The sequence below is a fragment of the Pagrus major genome, chromosome 23 (assembly GCF_040436345.1).
Source record: "Pagrus major chromosome 23, Pma_NU_1.0".
Lineage (NCBI taxonomy): Eukaryota > Metazoa > Chordata > Actinopteri > Spariformes > Sparidae > Pagrus > Pagrus major.
This window is the reverse complement of record NC_133237.1, coordinates 6356086-6372924: the sequence shown is the minus strand read 5'-3', so window position 1 is coordinate 6372924 and position 16839 is coordinate 6356086. Positions and strand designations below refer to the sequence as shown.

At 43.4% G+C, this 16839-nt stretch overlaps 2 protein-coding genes across 6 annotated transcripts; both read right to left on the bottom strand.

Annotated features, from left to right (window-relative positions):
• Positions 1–6857: 6857 nt before the first annotated feature.
• LOC141019693 (GTPase IMAP family member 9) lies at positions 6858–10916 on the bottom strand. The gene is made up of 3 exons (XM_073494679.1): positions 10765–10916; positions 10206–10387; positions 6858–9271 (listed from the first exon to the last, which is right to left on the bottom strand). The coding sequence occupies exons 1-3, from the start codon at positions 10787–10789 to the stop codon at positions 8441–8443; spliced, it is 1038 nt and encodes a 345-aa protein (XP_073350780.1). The 5' UTR covers positions 10790–10916; the 3' UTR covers positions 6858–8440.
• Positions 10917–11939: 1023 nt separating this feature from the next.
• On the bottom strand, positions 11940–16747 carry hmgxb4a (HMG box domain containing 4a). 5 transcript variants are annotated; one of them, XM_073495329.1, is made up of 14 exons: positions 16552–16677; positions 16182–16484; positions 15855–15959; positions 15533–15669; positions 15301–15376; positions 14614–15201; positions 14316–14519; positions 14008–14186; positions 13752–13833; positions 13595–13659; positions 13394–13490; positions 13103–13266; positions 12850–12972; positions 11940–12658 (listed from the first exon to the last, which is right to left on the bottom strand). In XM_073495329.1, the coding sequence occupies exons 3-14, from the start codon at positions 15889–15891 to the stop codon at positions 12614–12616; spliced, it is 1797 nt and encodes a 598-aa protein (XP_073351430.1). In that variant the 5' UTR covers positions 15892–15959; positions 16182–16484; positions 16552–16677; the 3' UTR covers positions 11940–12613. The 5 variants fall into 5 exon arrangements, with proteins under 5 accessions (XP_073351430.1, XP_073351426.1, XP_073351427.1 ...); XM_073495325.1 differs by lacking the exons at positions 16182–16484; positions 16552–16677 and adding an exon at positions 16684–16747; XM_073495326.1 differs by having other exon boundaries at positions 16182–16677.
• Between the last annotated feature and the right edge of the window lie 92 nt (positions 16748–16839).

Sequence of the window (16839 nt, the reverse complement as noted above, 5' to 3'; positions counted from 1 at the left end):
CTACGCTCGAGGATATAGGAGAGAAAAAACTGCTCTCTCCTTCATCACTCCCGGTGATTGACATCTCGATCGTCTGCACACATGAATGAGTGTGTGTGAGCCATTTGTGAGTCTACTGTAGTGGTCTGCACACAGATATCTGCCCTGTGATATTTTGCCTTTTCGGTTTTTTTTCCACCTAGTATCTATTCTGAGGCCACGAGCTCCGAGCCTCACATCAAAGCCACCACAATCTGTCTGTTTCTCTCACGATTTGTCTCTCACACACTCCGTCCCTCTCTCCGGCCCACGCCCGTGCACAAACCAAACCATGCACAAGCTGAAACACATTTGTGTAAAGACGATGTTATGGGAGGGTTTGAACATGTCCTTTGATCACTGTGCGTCTGACAGCAACATCCAGATCCAAAAAGTGTTCAGGAACATTTGTGATTCACTTTATGACATTGAAATCTTTGACTTTAACATCCTTGGAACATTTCATTCTTCTGTGACAGATGATATTGTTTGAGCTTTTATAAAAATCTCCACTTTTTGATTCCGCTGCAGCGCACATCTTCATCTTGTTTCTCCTGTCATGTCTCCTCTCTGCTGCAGGATGCTTTCAAACGGACCACAGAACAAATCAGAGGCCCGTCCCTGTTGCACCGATGGCCTGTCTCTCATTTCAGATGGAGATTGAAGGGCGAGTCTACCCCTGGATGATCAGGGGGGCCTCAGTAGCACCACCCCGGGGCCCCTGTGTGTTTCCACTGCGTGGGAGCTGGACCGTGACACACACCAAACATCGAGCCTCTGTCCCGCGATCTGCTTGTCTGGTGGAAAAGCCCTGAAAGCTTCGCCTGCATCCCTTGTTAGCTCAAGGTCGTGTGTGAGCGGAGCGTGTGTTTTGGGTTTGGCATCCTTTGAAAAGATATGACAACAACGGGCCCTTGAGCGGGAGTTATTATGTGTCTGGCTGAGAGCGGGAGCTCGTGTTGCTGTGATGGGAGTTGGACGCGTCCCAGCCTTGTTTTGAGGTGCTTTGGGTTTGTTAGTCATAGCTTTACTGTAAAGTGTCTCCTAAGACGCTCCTATTTAGAGATTGCTTTGTGCACAGCGGCTCTGAAGTGGTGTCACGGGTCAGCTCCTCTGGGCTTTCCTGGCGGATGATGTGTGGATCTGTGAAAACAACAGGGTGAACACAAGATCAGTTCCAGGTTGAGGACACATGCTGTATATCTGCACGAGACGTGGCTCCAATCTCCCTGCTCGTCTGTCTCCAGCTCTGGTCTTTTCTGGGCCTCCATTAAGCTCCCCTCGGCTTTCATATGACACGGCGATACCCATCAGAAGCTGCATGACAGCATGTGGACCTGAGTGACATCTGATGTATGTGGCGGGAGCGAGTGCAGCTCCTCTCTGTGTCTCCCATTCATGTGGCGAGGAGCTGGATTAAGACTTGATCCAATGGAGCACAAGTGGAGGAGAACGAGCTCGGGTCAGATCTGCGTTGAGTTAAAGTCAGTGTTGCAGCAGGAATAATACAACCACCTCCCCCAAAACCCCTGTAATAGAGCTGGAGAGCGCGAGCGTGCGTGTTTGTTTGTGTGTGTGTGTGTGTGTGTGTGACCAAACCACAGGCTGGTGTCCCTTACAGAGACGAGGGATCTCTGCTGACGGTTCAAACACAGCTCATGGCCCCACAGCTTCAAACGGGGCCCCCAAATCATCGCACCCACTTACAGCCAACGGCGCATGTCACTTAATGTGGACCACACTATTCATCAATTATGGCGCGCTCAGGGGCCATCAAGCGCACGCACCACAGCTCCACGAGTAGTAAGTTGTCTTGTGTCCTGACTGAAGCTTCTCCCCTCAACCCCCCTGCTGCGTTCAAAGCCCATCTGTTGCAGGAGGTGTGGTGTGAGACCGCTAACTCCTCGGAGCTGTCACACAAACACAACTCCGGCTCTGCGTCTTGTTTTACTCACTGTTATCTCCTCATCCTCCCGTGGATCGTGAGTAAAGCTCCATAACAGCTCAACTTCTTCCTCTTCCTGATGTAATTGCCACCCTCGTCCGTCCACACAGTAGTGCGCAGGCTGTTAGACACACACAGGCCCACGACCTCAGCCTCCTGCTCGCTGCTCATCCGTCCCCCCTTGGCACAGAACCGAGCCTAACTGGAACTCATTTCATGTCGTCTGATTTTGACGTCTCACCAGGGGGTATTACTCAAACCCACATGCCTTTTTTTTTTTTTTTTTTTTGGTATCCAAGTGACAGAACGTGTGTTAGGGTTGTAAGACTGGAAATAAATGACACAAATGTGGCGACCATATTTAGAGTTTCCCCTTTAAACAGGGAGGATGACGGCAGGGCGTGCAAACCTGAACCAGACCACACAACATTACCCAAGTCCTCAGTCCTCCTCCTCCTCCTCCTCCTCCTCCTTTGTCTTCTTCTTCTTCTTCTTCTTCCCTGAAAGTCTCCGTCCATGAGACTGAGACTGAGACATCTGGACCGGGCTCAGGTCAGGCCGACCCAGCGTGAGGTAAGAAAGGTGACTCTCATGCTGGGCCGGTTCACCCAGCTCACCTCCACTTGAGTCGGTCCTGTCCTATCCCCGAAAGCGGTACAGCTGCTGGTAAATGTGTGTGTGTGTGTGTGTGTGTGTGTGTGTGTGTGTGTGTGTGTGTCCACTGGAGCCCTAACCTCAGCAGCTGTGTGTAATCTTGTATTCATGTTGTCTGGGGGCTTCTTTCCTGTTTAGGTTTTTTTTTTTTTCCACCGTCTGACACCTCCTGACACCTTGTTCTGTGTTCAGACAGGTTCTGGTCACATCATGGAGGATGCAGGCTTCTTTATGTCAGCTGCTTCAGTATCTGACACAATCATCTGCAGCAGGTCAGATACTACACACATACGTTTTCTCTGTCAGCTTCTGTACATTAGGAGACGTATTCTGTTTTTTAAGGATCACTTTAAGCAAGTTATTCTATAAGTCAGTGTTATTTCTGCCTGTTGCTGTTTGGAGATACTCAGTGATCAGTACAGTGATTACCCAAACACAAGAATGTGACCTCCGGGGGCTGCTTCGACAGTTTCCACAGGGTGTAGATCAACTGTTTTGAAATTATGATTGAATTAAAATGTGTATTAACTGTGAAACTCAAAACCAAAGGTTGCATGCTGGAAAACCAGTTAGCAAGCTAGCAGAGAAGTCTAAACATGAAGTTAGCTTGAAGAAGAGGATAAGCAGTTAAAATCGTTAGCTAAAAGTAGCCCAATGTGTTAATGGTTGTAAACGTCAGCTAAAACTTTTAGCTAGTACTTTCAACCACATAAATATTAGTTTTAGCTTAAAAGTAATGTGTAAGTGGTTAAAAGCGTTTGCTAAAATTAATAGATAAATAGTTGTAAACGTTAGCTAAAACATTTAGCTAGTGTCTTCAACCAATTTATACATAACTTTCAGCTTAAAAGTTTTGGATAAATAGCTGAAAACGTTGGCTCAAAGTTTTGTATAAGTAGCTGAAAACGTTAGCTATAAGTGATGGATAATTATTGAAAATGTTAGCCTATCTAAAAGTTGGTTGAAAGTGGTTGAAATTGTAAAAAAAAAAAAAAAAAAAAAGTAATATGAACAGTTGAAATCATTAGTCTAGCTAAAAATAATGGCTAAATGGTTTAAATCGTCTATCGCTTGATGGATGAATCCTCAAAAGTTAGTTAATAGTAATAGATTAACAGTTGAAGTAGTTATAAGTAATAGATGGTTAAAAGATAGTGAGATCAGGGCTGCCCACTGTGGGGCCCGCGGGCCAAAGTTGGCCCACAATAAGGACTGATTCAGCCCAAAGGATGTTTGTACTGAGAGAAAAAAAACAGAATAATTCACAACAATAATAATAATAATAATAATAATAATAATAATATAAACTATAGTAGGAATTACTGTTTATGTTGTTTTTTGTGAGCTACAAATGCTCTTTAAATACGTAGGGCCCCTAATTATTATTATTTATGTGTGCAGGAAGTTAAAGGAAATTGGGGTCCCAGTACGACTGAAACCCGGAGAGCCAGGTGAAAAAATGTAAGATTATTCTGTCATGTGTTCCTTCAGTCATTAACACAGGAGAGACAATTTAAATCACACTTTCCTCTCAGGGCTTCAGTAAAGTACCATTTTGCATCTTAACAGTACAACACAGGAGGTGTTTGTGTTCGGCCTGTGGTCCACTTTTAAGTTTAGTTGTGTTAAAAGGTTCGAGCCTTTATCTCCTGAGATAAAGATGACGGCTGACATCTGACATCAAGCTTCTGCTACTAGTTACAATGCAAACTGAAGCACTGACAGCTCAACTGTATGAAACAATATCCACTTTTATATAGTTAATAGTCTTAAATAACATCCAGTTTAACATCAGTTCATGTGAACAGACCTGGAACATGGCTGGTGTTTATTGACTCAGTCTAATGGAGCTGTAGGGTTTATGTAAAAAAAAAAATAAGGTTGTGAACCGCTTTAAATTTTCCAGCTCATATTGTTAAAAATTATTATTCAACACACTTGAACAATTTATTCACAACTTTTTGTGGACTACAATAACTGAATTAAGTAAATAATAAATACAATTAATCATACTGTCATTGTATTTTATTTTCTATGATATCCTCGGCAGCTTGTTACATAAATCCACGTTGGGCACACACACACACACACATGCACGCACGCACAGACAGACATACACAAACACACAGTCGGATGGGGCAAACATTGCTTCATAAACAATTGCAGCCACACACGCTCACGCCATGAAAACAGCACTAATGGGAAAAAGATGAGAGGGCTCACAGCGAGCACACCCAGACGGAGGAGCACAGAGTCGGCCGGTGGACACCGCTGTCTCAGCCCTGCTGGCAACACGCTGACCTGGGATCAGATAGGAAGATTACTGCCTGAGGTCACATTGTTAACAAAGTCCTCTTGGCTTGTGAGGATGAATATTATACATTTGATCTTTATGGTATTTTAATTTCTCTCTCGTGGATCTCATTGCTTCAGTTTGATCCGTTTCATGCGGACAGTTTATTCTTCCTAACTCAACATACTGCTGCACTTTTTAAATGTCTAAAAATAAACTAATACGTTTGCCGTTCAGTTATAAATTAGGTTTAAATATCATTTTTCAAATTAAAAGATAACTCGGAGCATATTATCGTCCTTTTATTAATTAAAAAGTCACGTTTTTGTTCTTTTCTTAGGAGCTCTTAACAGTTTGTATTAATCAAACTGATTTAATCATTTAGTTTAAATATATAGATGTGAAATAATGAATGTTACGAACTACTCCTGCTATTATCCCCCTGAAGACGAACAGTTGGGAGCATGTAATGATAAAAGTGTGATGTCCATGTAAACCAGCAGCCAGAGGAAGCAGCCCTGTGCTGTTAAGGAAAAACTGTGTCATGTTGTTTATTTTCCTTTGGTTTGCTGTCTTTTCCAACCCATAGGGCGCGATGATAACAGAAAAATATTGCGGCGTCCACGTCCTCACAGTGGACGGCCCCTCCGATCCAGGCGAGGGACCACAAGGCCCTTGGAACAACATTTTTTGTGCAGCGAGGGAGAGGAGCAGGAGTTACAGCCTGTGTGTTAATGATGGCTCACTGGTGATTCCCTCACATGTTTGTTCAGATTCTGGCTCTGCTTAGACACACAGGCACAAATCAACTCCCTGTTTTTTTTCCTCTCTCTCCGTCCTGATGAAGTCTCATCTTCCAGAACTGATATTGGCCGCTGCCGACACTCTTGACTCAGAACTGGGCCCTTGATTTGTGCTACTTCTGATCTCTGATACTTTCGAGTCCCGTCTCCTCCTGAAGAAACAAATTCACCTCCAAAAAAATTCTCATTAATTTTCTCCTCCATAATGCCGACTCTATCATTTCTCCCTCCGTCTTATCCGTGATGTGTATCCACTAAGACTGAATAATATTTGGACAGGTGTTCTCTCATATACATTAACTTCAAGGGGTCCAGTGTTGCTGTTTCACTGCAGTTTCATAAAGAGAAGAAAAAAGCAGCGTATCCCGGCTGGTGGACTGTTAAGCCGGCGCTGTATACTGTAGCCTGTACTGTATGTGTAATCCCTGACAATAAAAAACTGTTTAGCACTAATTTTCCTTTACTTTTAAAACCTTCTTTTTTTTCCTGTTTCAGACAACTGTGGAGGCCACATCTGGAGGACAGATGTAGTCCCACAGCTTATTCTCTGCCTTTGACTCTCTCTCTCTCTCTCTCTCTCTCTCCTCTCCCTGGCATTCACTGCTTCTCACTCACTCTCTCCCAACTCTCTCTTTCTCCTGTCTCTCCCTCCCTCCCCTCTCTTTTTGGGAAACATGAGAGCTGGGCTAATTCTCTCCCTCTCCTCCCCTCCCTCCCCTCCCACCCCGGCCCGGCCGGACCACCCACATTCGGAAACGCCTAGCTGTTCCTGAGGCAGAGCCGGCGGCAGTGTAGAGAGAGAGCAACAAGAGAGAGAGATGTAAGGATGGGTTGTGACTGACGGTTTTAGCAGAGTATCAATTACATCAATGTCAAAGCCATAACCTGCCATTGTGTATGAGGAGGACAGAGTCTGGGAGAGAAGCTCAGCTGAGTCTGTGCAGCATGTTGTTTATCTGCACCACAGCTAACTTTATCCACTGACTTCAGACTGCAGCGTAGAAACTAAACTTCATATGCTCGGAGCTGCTTTTAGTAAATGCTGGGCACATTTAAATTAGATATCCAAAACCTGATCACACAAAAATCAACTATTTAGGATTAAAACATCTCAGAGAAAAAAAAACAGGATTGTATTACAGGATTGTATTTAAAACAGCAGCTTTTATTTGCTTGGTAAGCAGTAAATAATTATCTTATAATTCAGCTCATACATGTAAACTCTGATATAAAGGTCAATGGCGCCCCCCTGTGGTGGGTTCTTGGTGTTGCCTCTTTACAAAGTGTTTTTTTTTTCCACCATCTGCATTCACAAAAGTCTAAAAGAGGTTTAAAGGTTGATACTGATCAGATGTCAATGGTTGATAAATTATGTATTGTGTTTTTACAGATCTAATAATCCACTTATAAAGACAGCTTGTGTGTTGCCAGGTTGTGAAGACTCTTTTTGGCTGGTGTACATTTTTAATTAAAGCTGCACTACTTGTTATTTTTACATTAACAATGGATAAAATCTCCACTTTTATGTGAAAGTGTTTTCTTATAACGATGAACCAACACAAGTATCACCTGATTCTGCACTTCCTCTCAGCTCTGTGGAGCTTTTTAGTGTTTTTCAGCCAATTGGTTTTGTTTTTCCCTGACCCCCAACTTCATTATTGTATTGGTTCCCTCTCACTGGTTGGTGAAGAACAAAAACAGAGGTAAGTAAATACTGGACTCGTGTTAATCAGATGGCCAGAAAAGCGGAAATAGACAACTTGAAATTGCATCGTAAAAGCAAGTTTTATAGGGAACTAATCTAAACAATGATGGTGTTTTTATGACAAAGCCATTACATTGTGCAATCAACATTTACTTCATAACGATTAAAGCTGCTGTAAGCATCGTAGTCGTCTTGCAGTTAACAATCCCTTCCCTCCTGTGTCACGTGAACATGCAGCCGCTAATCACCAGACACAGCAGCAAAGTGGAGTTCTCCGTCCTGATTGGATAAAGTGGGCAGGGTTACCAGAACATATATTTTCTCTTTTACTGTATAAGGACAAAGACAAAGGTCACTGACCCAACACTCTGTGACAGTGATTAGTGTTGGAATAAAGAGCTATTTAACAATTATTTTAATAAGAACTATCACTTACAGCAGCTTTAAAAGCAGAAAAACCTTGTCTACGGTCAGTTTAAATAGGCAACAGATTACTAACAAATCTGTATTATCACCATAAAAGGTGGTGTGATGTCAGTGTGGTGTTCACAAAGCTTGTTTCTGCTGCTCCCAAGTGGCCAAAAACTCAAAATAGCAGGTTACATCTGCGGACATAATGGAGCTCTGTAGTAGATCACAACCTGATTAATCATTAACATTTGTAACTTGCTCTGAATAAGTTGAGCTATCAAGATTAATAACTAAGCTAACTGTAAAAGACAGAACACTAGAGGAACATATACACCAGCCAAAGGGATTTTCAAACCTGGCAACCCATCCGTTGCTCTAATAATGAGTTGTTACTGATCTATGAAGCATGAGCCATTAGATAATACAGTTTATACAGAGAGGTGCACACTGTGAAGTAGAAACTAGCTACTGGTGCTCGGTGGTTAAACATAAATACTGTTGTTGAGAATTGCTAGCTTGCAAGCTAATAGCTCGGTAATACACTGGTGGGTGTGTGAACACAGTGAAAGGACTATAAAGTGCAACTTAATGCATAAACATGAGATCATCCCTCATTTGGTCTTCTGTGTGTTTCTTCTCTTCACCTCAGTAGCCACCGAGCCCACCGTGGCCCCCATCATACCTCCGAACGGCCCTCCCACAAACAGGCCGACCAGCGCTCCCAGCAGGGCCTCCCTTCTCACAAAGGAGGGCAGCCACTTGGTCCAGCATGTCAGCTTCTCCCACAAGCCCCAGAGAAACGAAGGAGGTGAGACGCTGGCAGAGGGGAAAATACCATCCACATCCACGTCCAAGTCATCGACGCTCCGCTCTGCCTCCTCCCGCGCTGCCTCCATTTCCTCCTCCGTCACGTCGTCCTCTGGTGGGGAGTCCTCCTCTCCTCTCCTCTGTCTCGCCACCTCCACCTGCCTCTCCCTCACTCTCTCCTCAGCCTCCTGGTACAGAGGGCAGCTGAAGTGTTGCGTCCCGCTCTCCGCCACAGCCTGCTCCACCTTCTCCAGCAGCTCCTCAACAGCTTTCCTCTCCGCCTCTCCTCCACCACGGGTCTCCAGGGTGTGGTAGCGGTCGCCACATCTTTCCACCAGCTCCCCGAGGTCCTTTCGCCAAGTGACGAGGTAATCCTCCAGCCTCTCGTCCTCCTCCAGCTCCTCGGTGTGGGTGAAGAGTATGATGGTGTGCGTGCCGACTGCAGAGGGGCCGAACAGCTCCGTCAGGACATCCAGCGCCTTGGACTCTCCATCAGCCGGCTGGTTCACAGGGACACACAGCAGGAAGGCGTGTGGACCAGGGCTGGATAAGGAGATAAAGGAGGATATGTGTCTTCTTCTCTCTGTTGGGTCGCAGTCTGAGTCGAACCAGGCCGGACTGGAGACAACCACCACCTGCAGAGGAGAGACAGAAGCATAACATGAAGGTTGTTTTTCTTGCTGTTGAAGCACATTAATCCTACAAACTGATTGTCACTGTCACAGAATAACAGGTTTTTACTAGTAGTCAGGTTACATGGGTTATTTTACATGTCAGTTGTCTTTGTAAGGTCTCGTATTTCATGTTTTTCTTGTATTTTAGCAGTCTCATGACCTGTCAGGTGACCCCTTTGCACAGGTACTTGTAAGGTGTGTCTCTGTGGTTGTTTCATGTCTGAAGAAGGGCTTACACCCGGGATCTCTATGTGTGCTGACTATGTTTGTATTTTTCACTGTAACAAAAAAAGAACAAAGGAGAAGACGGACTGTTTATAGGTTTATATTTTAGGGAAATTAAACTTGTGTATGCCGTTATTAGTGTCCATTTGTACCTATGTGTGTGTGTGTGTGTGTGTGTGTGTGTGTGTGTGTGTGTGTGTGTGGATGTATTTACTTTATGAACTTTTGTATTTATCTAAAGATAAATATCAATAAAATATTAATAATAAAAACAAGTATGTGTATTGATATTCAACCACTTAGTTCCCAGACATATTATTTGTCTCATTTATGAAGTGTGATCTGGACATTATGATCCTTTACTGCAGTTATAATCCTTAAAGGTGCATCATGTAGTCTTTTGTTTTGTTGTTTTGTTATATTTTTAATATTAATGAGGTAATAATTCAATTATTTTTTCCATAACTGAATAAACAGCTGTTCCACAACTTGTTTACTCAGTTATGGATAACATAAATATTTCTGAGTTTGTATCATTACCTCACTAATCAGCAAAAATGTTGAGTTTGACTACATAATGCCCCTTTAAACTTGAACTCTTATGTATCCTTAAAGAAACACCTCCTCCCTCGAGTCATGAAGCCTTGTGTTGTGTGTATGTCACCCCCACCTGCCTGCCTGCAGCCTCTCCTCTGTGTTTGCTGCACCCCTGGGTGACAGCAGCAGCTTCTGGGCCCTCCTGGGTGTCCTGCTGCTGGGTGTCCTGCTGCTGGGTGTCCTGCAGGCCCAGGATGGTGGACACTGCTGATGTCTTTCCTGACCCGGTCCGGCCGAGCAGCACCAGCCTCAGCTCTGCTCGAGAGGAGACATGTAAACAGCTGATCAGCTCCATGCTGCTGTTTGTTTATAAGGGCGTACTGTGTAAATGTTCAGAGAGGAAGCTGCACAAGTTTCATCAGAGTCATTTTTATTATAGTAATTATAGTAAAATAACTTGAAGTCTTCTGTCCCGCATGTAAAAGTGATATTTGTTTACTCAGTGTCAGATGATATAAACGTGATCGTGGCATCATCACATTTGCAGACAGGCAGCGCCCTTCAGCAGCTGCTCTCTCCCCTCAATACCGAAAACACGCACATGCGACCCGCCCCGCTGACTTTATCTCCTGTTATACCTCACAAACAAACACAGCTCTTTAAAAACATACAGTTCATAAAGAATGATCTACCTGGGTGTGAAGCAGATGCAGACATGACTGCTCCTGGTCGCTGCTGTATTTAGTGTTGAACCACCAGAGGATGAGTTGACTTCCTGGTTCCTGCAGCCTGACTCACACTCTGTCCCGGCTGCACTGGACTCAAGCTGAGGACCGCGGACCGTCAAGTGACTCAACACTTTTCTTATCATGTCAGCCCACATGTGTCAGCCCACTTTATATTACAGTAGTACACAGCAAACATACTAATATGTTACGAATAACTAAAAATGTTACTTAGAGTTAATGTAGGTCATCCTGAAATGAGGAAAATGTACTTAAACTGTTCAAAGTAACTACTCAATGAAGACTAATGGACCCTGAGGCTGATATCATTACATTATTAACCCGAATTTTGAACTTTTGTGAGAAATGTTGACATTATTTCCAAGATTTCCCAAAATCACATCAGCACCATGAAAAGAAAAATGGCTGTTAACAGTTGTGAAAGTAGAAGTCCATTTTTTTGTTTCATTTCTAACAAAACTTATTTTATTTTAAGCTCTTTGTATGTTTTGTCTGTCAAGTAACTAGTAACTAAAGCTGTAGTAAAAGTAGGGTACTTGTACAACCATACACTTCTGTTAGCTGTACTTAGGCACAGTGGTGCGTTATGAGCTAAATGCTAATGTCCGCTTGCTAACATGGTCAAAATGACATTTCTACATGCTGATGCTAACCATATTCTTAATTTAGCATGTTAGCATGTTTGATAATTAGCGTGACACAGACTACAGCTGGGGCTGATGGGAATGTCTGTGTCCTGTGAGGGAAGACATTTTCTAACATTTGGTCATTAAAGCCTTCTTGACACCCAGGCTCAGGGTCATGGAGTGGAGTGGAGCTTTGACTGGTTCGCTATGATTGGTTGATTCGGTCTCCATCCTTGGAAAGTAAATAACAATCAATGTGCATTCCAGATTTCATGGTAATCCATCCTAAAGTTGTCCAGAAATATTAATGTCATAGTGCCAGGAGAGGAAAGGATTCACCAGCCATTCATCCTTTAACTTCGAAAATTTCATGGTGATCCATCCAGATGATTGTGAAACATTTCAATGTGCACCCAAAGTGATGAAATTACCAACCAGCCTTTTGATCCCTACAGCCGAGCTGCTAGCACAGCTAATAAAAGCACAGAAGCTGAATTAGGGAACAGGTCATAATTTAATGCTGCCATTTCGTTAAATGTCCGACATTGATTTGTTTGAACAGCTCCTGATTACAACAAGGTAGCACCCAAAGGTGTTTTCGGTCACTTTTGAAAGTCTACAGTACAGTCGAAATCTAAACACTGTGTGCACAGCAAAATATCAAATGTAAAAAACAGTAAGGCATGGCAGCACTTGTTACATGGTGAAAGAAAAACTTAGCGGGTGCCAAATATATTACGTTATGTGGATGATGACGACCAAAAGTCAACGACTTAAATGTTCCTGTACATTTCAGATAAAAAAAACAGTCAACAGTCTCATACACTAGCAGTCAGTCCCACTTCACAGCTAAATAAACACATACATTCAGTATTGTACATACAAGCGTACACTCATTCATACAACAGCACACTGTACAGTAACAGTAAAACTAAGCTGACATGCCAAGAAAAGATTAACGTGTTCAGTAAAATGTTTCATTTAAAAATATAACAATTAGAAAATTAAGAGAACAAGGTCTTTAAAAAAATACTTTAAAAACAAGTTGACGCTAGAAAGATCCGCTTTTCAGATGCCGAGCAGTGGCTTAAATTAAAGTCCAAGGGTCACTCCTGCCAAACATGTTGACTTCTGATGCAAATCACTCCATGGTGATTATCTTCCTTCACTCACAGCCCGGGCATGATGTAGGCAATGTTGTCCAATGTATTTGACTGACAGAAGAAGAGAGAGAGCTTTGTTAGAAAACAGCAGAGCCACATATACAACACCTGAATGTATAATGTAATGCAGTCTATACAGAGGAAACTTACTACTATTACTATTATTATTATTATTAGTTCTAAAGCTGAAAACACCCACAGTAATTTAATTAAAACAACTTTTATAAATGCTTATACTTTACCAGGACGTTTCGAGGACATCCGTTTAACTGTGGAATCTGCGCTGTGAGACAGGTCAGTGGTCCAAGCGCACACAAGATGGAGTCCAGAAGTACAGACAGACTCCCGGACACTGCCACCATCCCCTAACACAAAGAAATGTCAGTCACATGGCTCAAATTCCAATGCAAAGTCATGGAACATCTCTGTATTACACAAAAACAGCACTGTAAACTGGCCTGTAAACACAGTATGTGGATGCATGTGGAAACTTACCTCTGTTTCCTGTAGCCGATGCCCGATCAGAGACAGGGACTCTCCCAGGAGCTGCAGGTGAGCTGCTGCATCAATGGGATCCACCTCTGGGACTCGTGCCGGGGATAGGGACACTGTGCTGGGCGCTTTGTTTGGTGACACCATCCCTGTTCCCGTTCCTACAACTGTCATGACGAAACACAATTAAAAGACAACAGAAATCAGAAGTGAGAGGACGAGGACACACAGTTGAGAATCAGTAAATCTTCTTCACCAATCTGTTGCAAACTTTCATGTTACAGTCAAAGATACCTTTGCTCTTGCTCTCACTGGCGCTCTTGTGTTTGACCGTGGTGGCCTCAGCTTTGTTCTGTTTGTGCTGCAGATACTGGGCTTTCTGCCTCCAAACCTGCAGAGAAAACACAACAGTTAGTGAACCACCACAACTGAAAGCACAAACAGTGATACTCAAAAGCTTTTCCAGGATTAATTACAAGTAAGACAAAAACATACTAATTTGTCTTTCTCGGGCATTGCCTTCCACACCTCTGCCAACTTCTTGCTTAGCTCACCAAACACTGCGGATTAGACACAAAACATATTGTTTAAAATACATATTTTGGTGATATTTGAAAGCTCAATATGCTAATCAGTGCTTAGTGTTACCCACCTAGTCCTGGCTGTTCAGCATTGATGTTGACTCTGTACTCCTTACAAAACACCTGGTACGCTGATGTGTTCTTCTTCTTGGGCTAAAAGTGGACAAAGAAAAAAAATCCCCAATAATGCAAAATGCACATTTATCTTTATTTAACTCCAAAGGCAGCATCTGCAGGAGTGACTCAACAATTACTTCAGATTTCTGGCATTCAAACCTCACCTTCCAGTTTGACTGTTACAAGAAATAAGACTGAACAGTATTGTACCTTATCTTTTCCCTTCTCATGCTTTTCTCTGTCTTTCTCCTCTTTCTTCTTCTTCTTCTCCGTCACTCCATCATTGGCTTGATGGTGGTGTGGAGGGACGGGTGTGCCCATGGCATACATTGGACCAACAGCGCTGTGAGTGACAGTGGGGTGGGAGTGGCTGTGGCCTCTTGATGAGTCTGTTGAAATTGTCATACAAAGATAAAACAATGGTAATTAAATGGACACAATCAGCAAATGGATCAGTGCAATAAATCTGTCGGGACAACTACAAGACATGTTACATAGTTAACAAACAATAAACTCACCTCCAAATCCTTTGCTGTGCTTCTTGTCCTTCCCACTTTTCTCCTTGTCTCTGTCTTTCTCTTTGTCTTTTTTCTTCTTGCTTTTTTTGCTCTTCTTCTTCTTTTTTGACAGGTGTGTGTACGAATCATCTATAACCAGTTCGCCAGCCTCCAGTTCACCCCCAGACGAAGAGCTGTCATCCCCCATGCCACCTCCATAATGGCCTGTATGAAAGACAACACAACAATGGATATTAATAAAAACCAGGTGCACCAATAATATCTACAGTACATGGAACATAATTTAGAGCAATCCTACCTTCCACCTCCACCTCTTTCCCCACTACAGGTAGTGGATCTCGACTCTGCTGCAGTTTCTTCTTGGGCATCTTTGACATCTGCATCCTGTCTCTATCCTTCTCTTTCTTCACACCTCCTTTGGAAGAGTGGGGCGTGAACGGGAAGCTCTCTCCCTCCTCTTTCTCCGGCGACATGATGAGCTTCATCTTTAACCCGTCAGCCTCGCGTAACGTCAAGGGCTCCTCTTTGGGAGCTCCACCGTGAAATAGAGACGACTTGGAGGAAGACGAGGAGTGCTTCTTGGAGGAGGATGACGATGAGGACACGGGGCGGGAGTGAGAGAAGGAGTGGCTCCCTTTGCTTCCACCACCGCTGCTGCTCTCGCGTTTGCGGTCCTTGGAAGAGTGCGATGAGAAGGAGGGGTAGGAGGGCTTCTTGTGCAAGTGGGGACTGGGGTCTGAACCTGTGGCCAGCGGAGAGGTGATAGCCTGCAGGAGGCCCATTGCTGTATCTGTCGGGTGGGAGGAGGACGGGGAGGAGAGAGTAGGGGAGCGATCTGCAGACTTGTGCTTTTTCTTGTGGGGAGGTGGACCTGAACCATCGTGGTCTGATACAGGGATGATAAAGGAAAAGATAGAAGTAAATACAAATGCAGTGTTATTCTTTGTGACAATAACAGATTATTACAACATATCAACGTTCTCACCTCTGTAATAGTGGTCATCACTATGTTTCTTCTTCTTTTTGTGTGAGTCTCCTCCAAGCATGAAAAGCTCTGAATCCTGATTTGGAATGACACAAATGATTTCAATGAACAAATTCACAGACACATAGCTTCAACATATTAAAATGTGTAATAACAACATGACCATGACCAAGATGATGGCTTTCTGTGATAATAATCCATTAGGTCAAGCTATTGCAGAGAGAAATCTTACCTTAGGTCGTTTTTTGGAAGACTTTCGGACCTGAGCAGCGATCTCTTCTTCCTCCCTTAGCAGGTCCTTGTACGACCTCCTCTTCTCTCTCTGGCTGCGACCAGCCACAAGGCCCCTGTCTCCCTCCATCCCCATATCTACAACACATGAAATGAGATTTATAATCCTAACCTCAAAAGCAAAATTTTGATAAAATTGGGAATAGTTAACAAAGCCTACATCATATCCATATCATTTTCTGTACCAGTTTCCACAAGGAAGATATACAAATAATGTATATGTTTGTTACGTCAATAACATGCACTTTACATGCAGACATTACCCATTCCTCCTTTACTCTTGATCTCCTCAAAAGCCATGGCTCCTCCTTTGTCAACACGTTTAGTTGTCACAGTCTGTCACTGACAACATTAGGCAGGATACTGACCTATAATGTGAACACCGAGAGAGAAAAAATCAAATGCAGTTTAAAGTAATGAATATGAAATATTTATTCTGGTGAAAACTACTGACAGCAGTTTAATGAAGCACAATGACTATGAAGTGAAAAGCTTGGCCATTTCTTCGCATCTAATAACGCTGTTTCCATTAAAAAAAAAGGTAATTATACTTTAACAGATACTTAGTTACTACAATGCTACAAGTATACCTGCTAAGTCCTGTACCGAGCAGTGTAAGCAGCAATGGATCTGCAGGTAAGCTTCACATAACGCGACTCAAAGTGGAGAAGTGCTACATGCTTGGCTGCTTCTTCACGAAAAGTGCAATTCGCGTTATATTACAATAATAAACAAAGTTGTCTGTCATCTACAGAAGAGTACGATAACATGATAGCAAAACAAATTCCCGCCTACTTTCATAAAGATACACAAACACACCCCCTCTCCATTTACTTGGACTCGCTAGCTTTCCCAACATTTCCAGCACCGGAATCCGTCTTGCCGCGCGTACCCTCAGCTTGCCGGTGAAGGCGGGCGAGGAAAGGCCGAGGCTTTCACCCACAGATAGGCCGCGGTCACCTCAAATGCACAAAATATTGTGGTCTACATGCGTTCAACTCTGCTCATGTCTTCATCCCATATGGGTGGTAGCAAGTGTAGTTTACGAAGACCAGGAGGAGCGAACAAAATGTGTTTATTAAATATTACTACCTCTATGGGGTCTCCAATTTACGCGGGTCCGGCCGCCATCTTTTATTATCGGCAATACAACAATACGTGTCCACGTAGGGGGAGGGGCTTTGGTAAAACAGCCAATCAGCGTAGAGGAAGAGCAGAGGAAACGTAGCCATATTAGCAGCACATTCG

Excerpts from the sequence above, each read along its gene's own strand:
- LOC141019693 (XM_073494679.1), bottom strand. The coding sequence starts at position 10,789 with ATGTCTGCATCTGCTTCACACCCAG. Across the intron at positions 10,388-10,764 it reads TGCATCTGCTTCACACCCAG|AGCTGAGGCTGGTGCTGCTC; the intron begins GTAGATCATTCT and ends CCTCTCGAGCAG. Across the intron at positions 9,272-10,205 it reads GAGAGGCTGCAGGCAGGCAG|GTGGTGGTTGTCTCCAGTCC; the intron begins GTGGGGGTGACA and ends TCTCCTCTGCAG.
- hmgxb4a (XM_073495325.1), bottom strand. The coding sequence starts at position 15,891 with ATGGCTTTTGAGGAGATCAAGAGTAAAGGAGGAATGG. Across the intron at positions 12,973-13,102 it reads ATCGGCTACAGGAAACAGAG|GGGATGGTGGCAGTGTCCGG; the intron begins GTAAGTTTCCAC and ends TCTTTGTGTTAG. Across the intron at positions 12,659-12,849 it reads GATGTCCTCGAAACGTCCTG|TCAAATACATTGGACAACAT; the intron begins GTAAAGTATAAG and ends TTCTTCTGTCAG.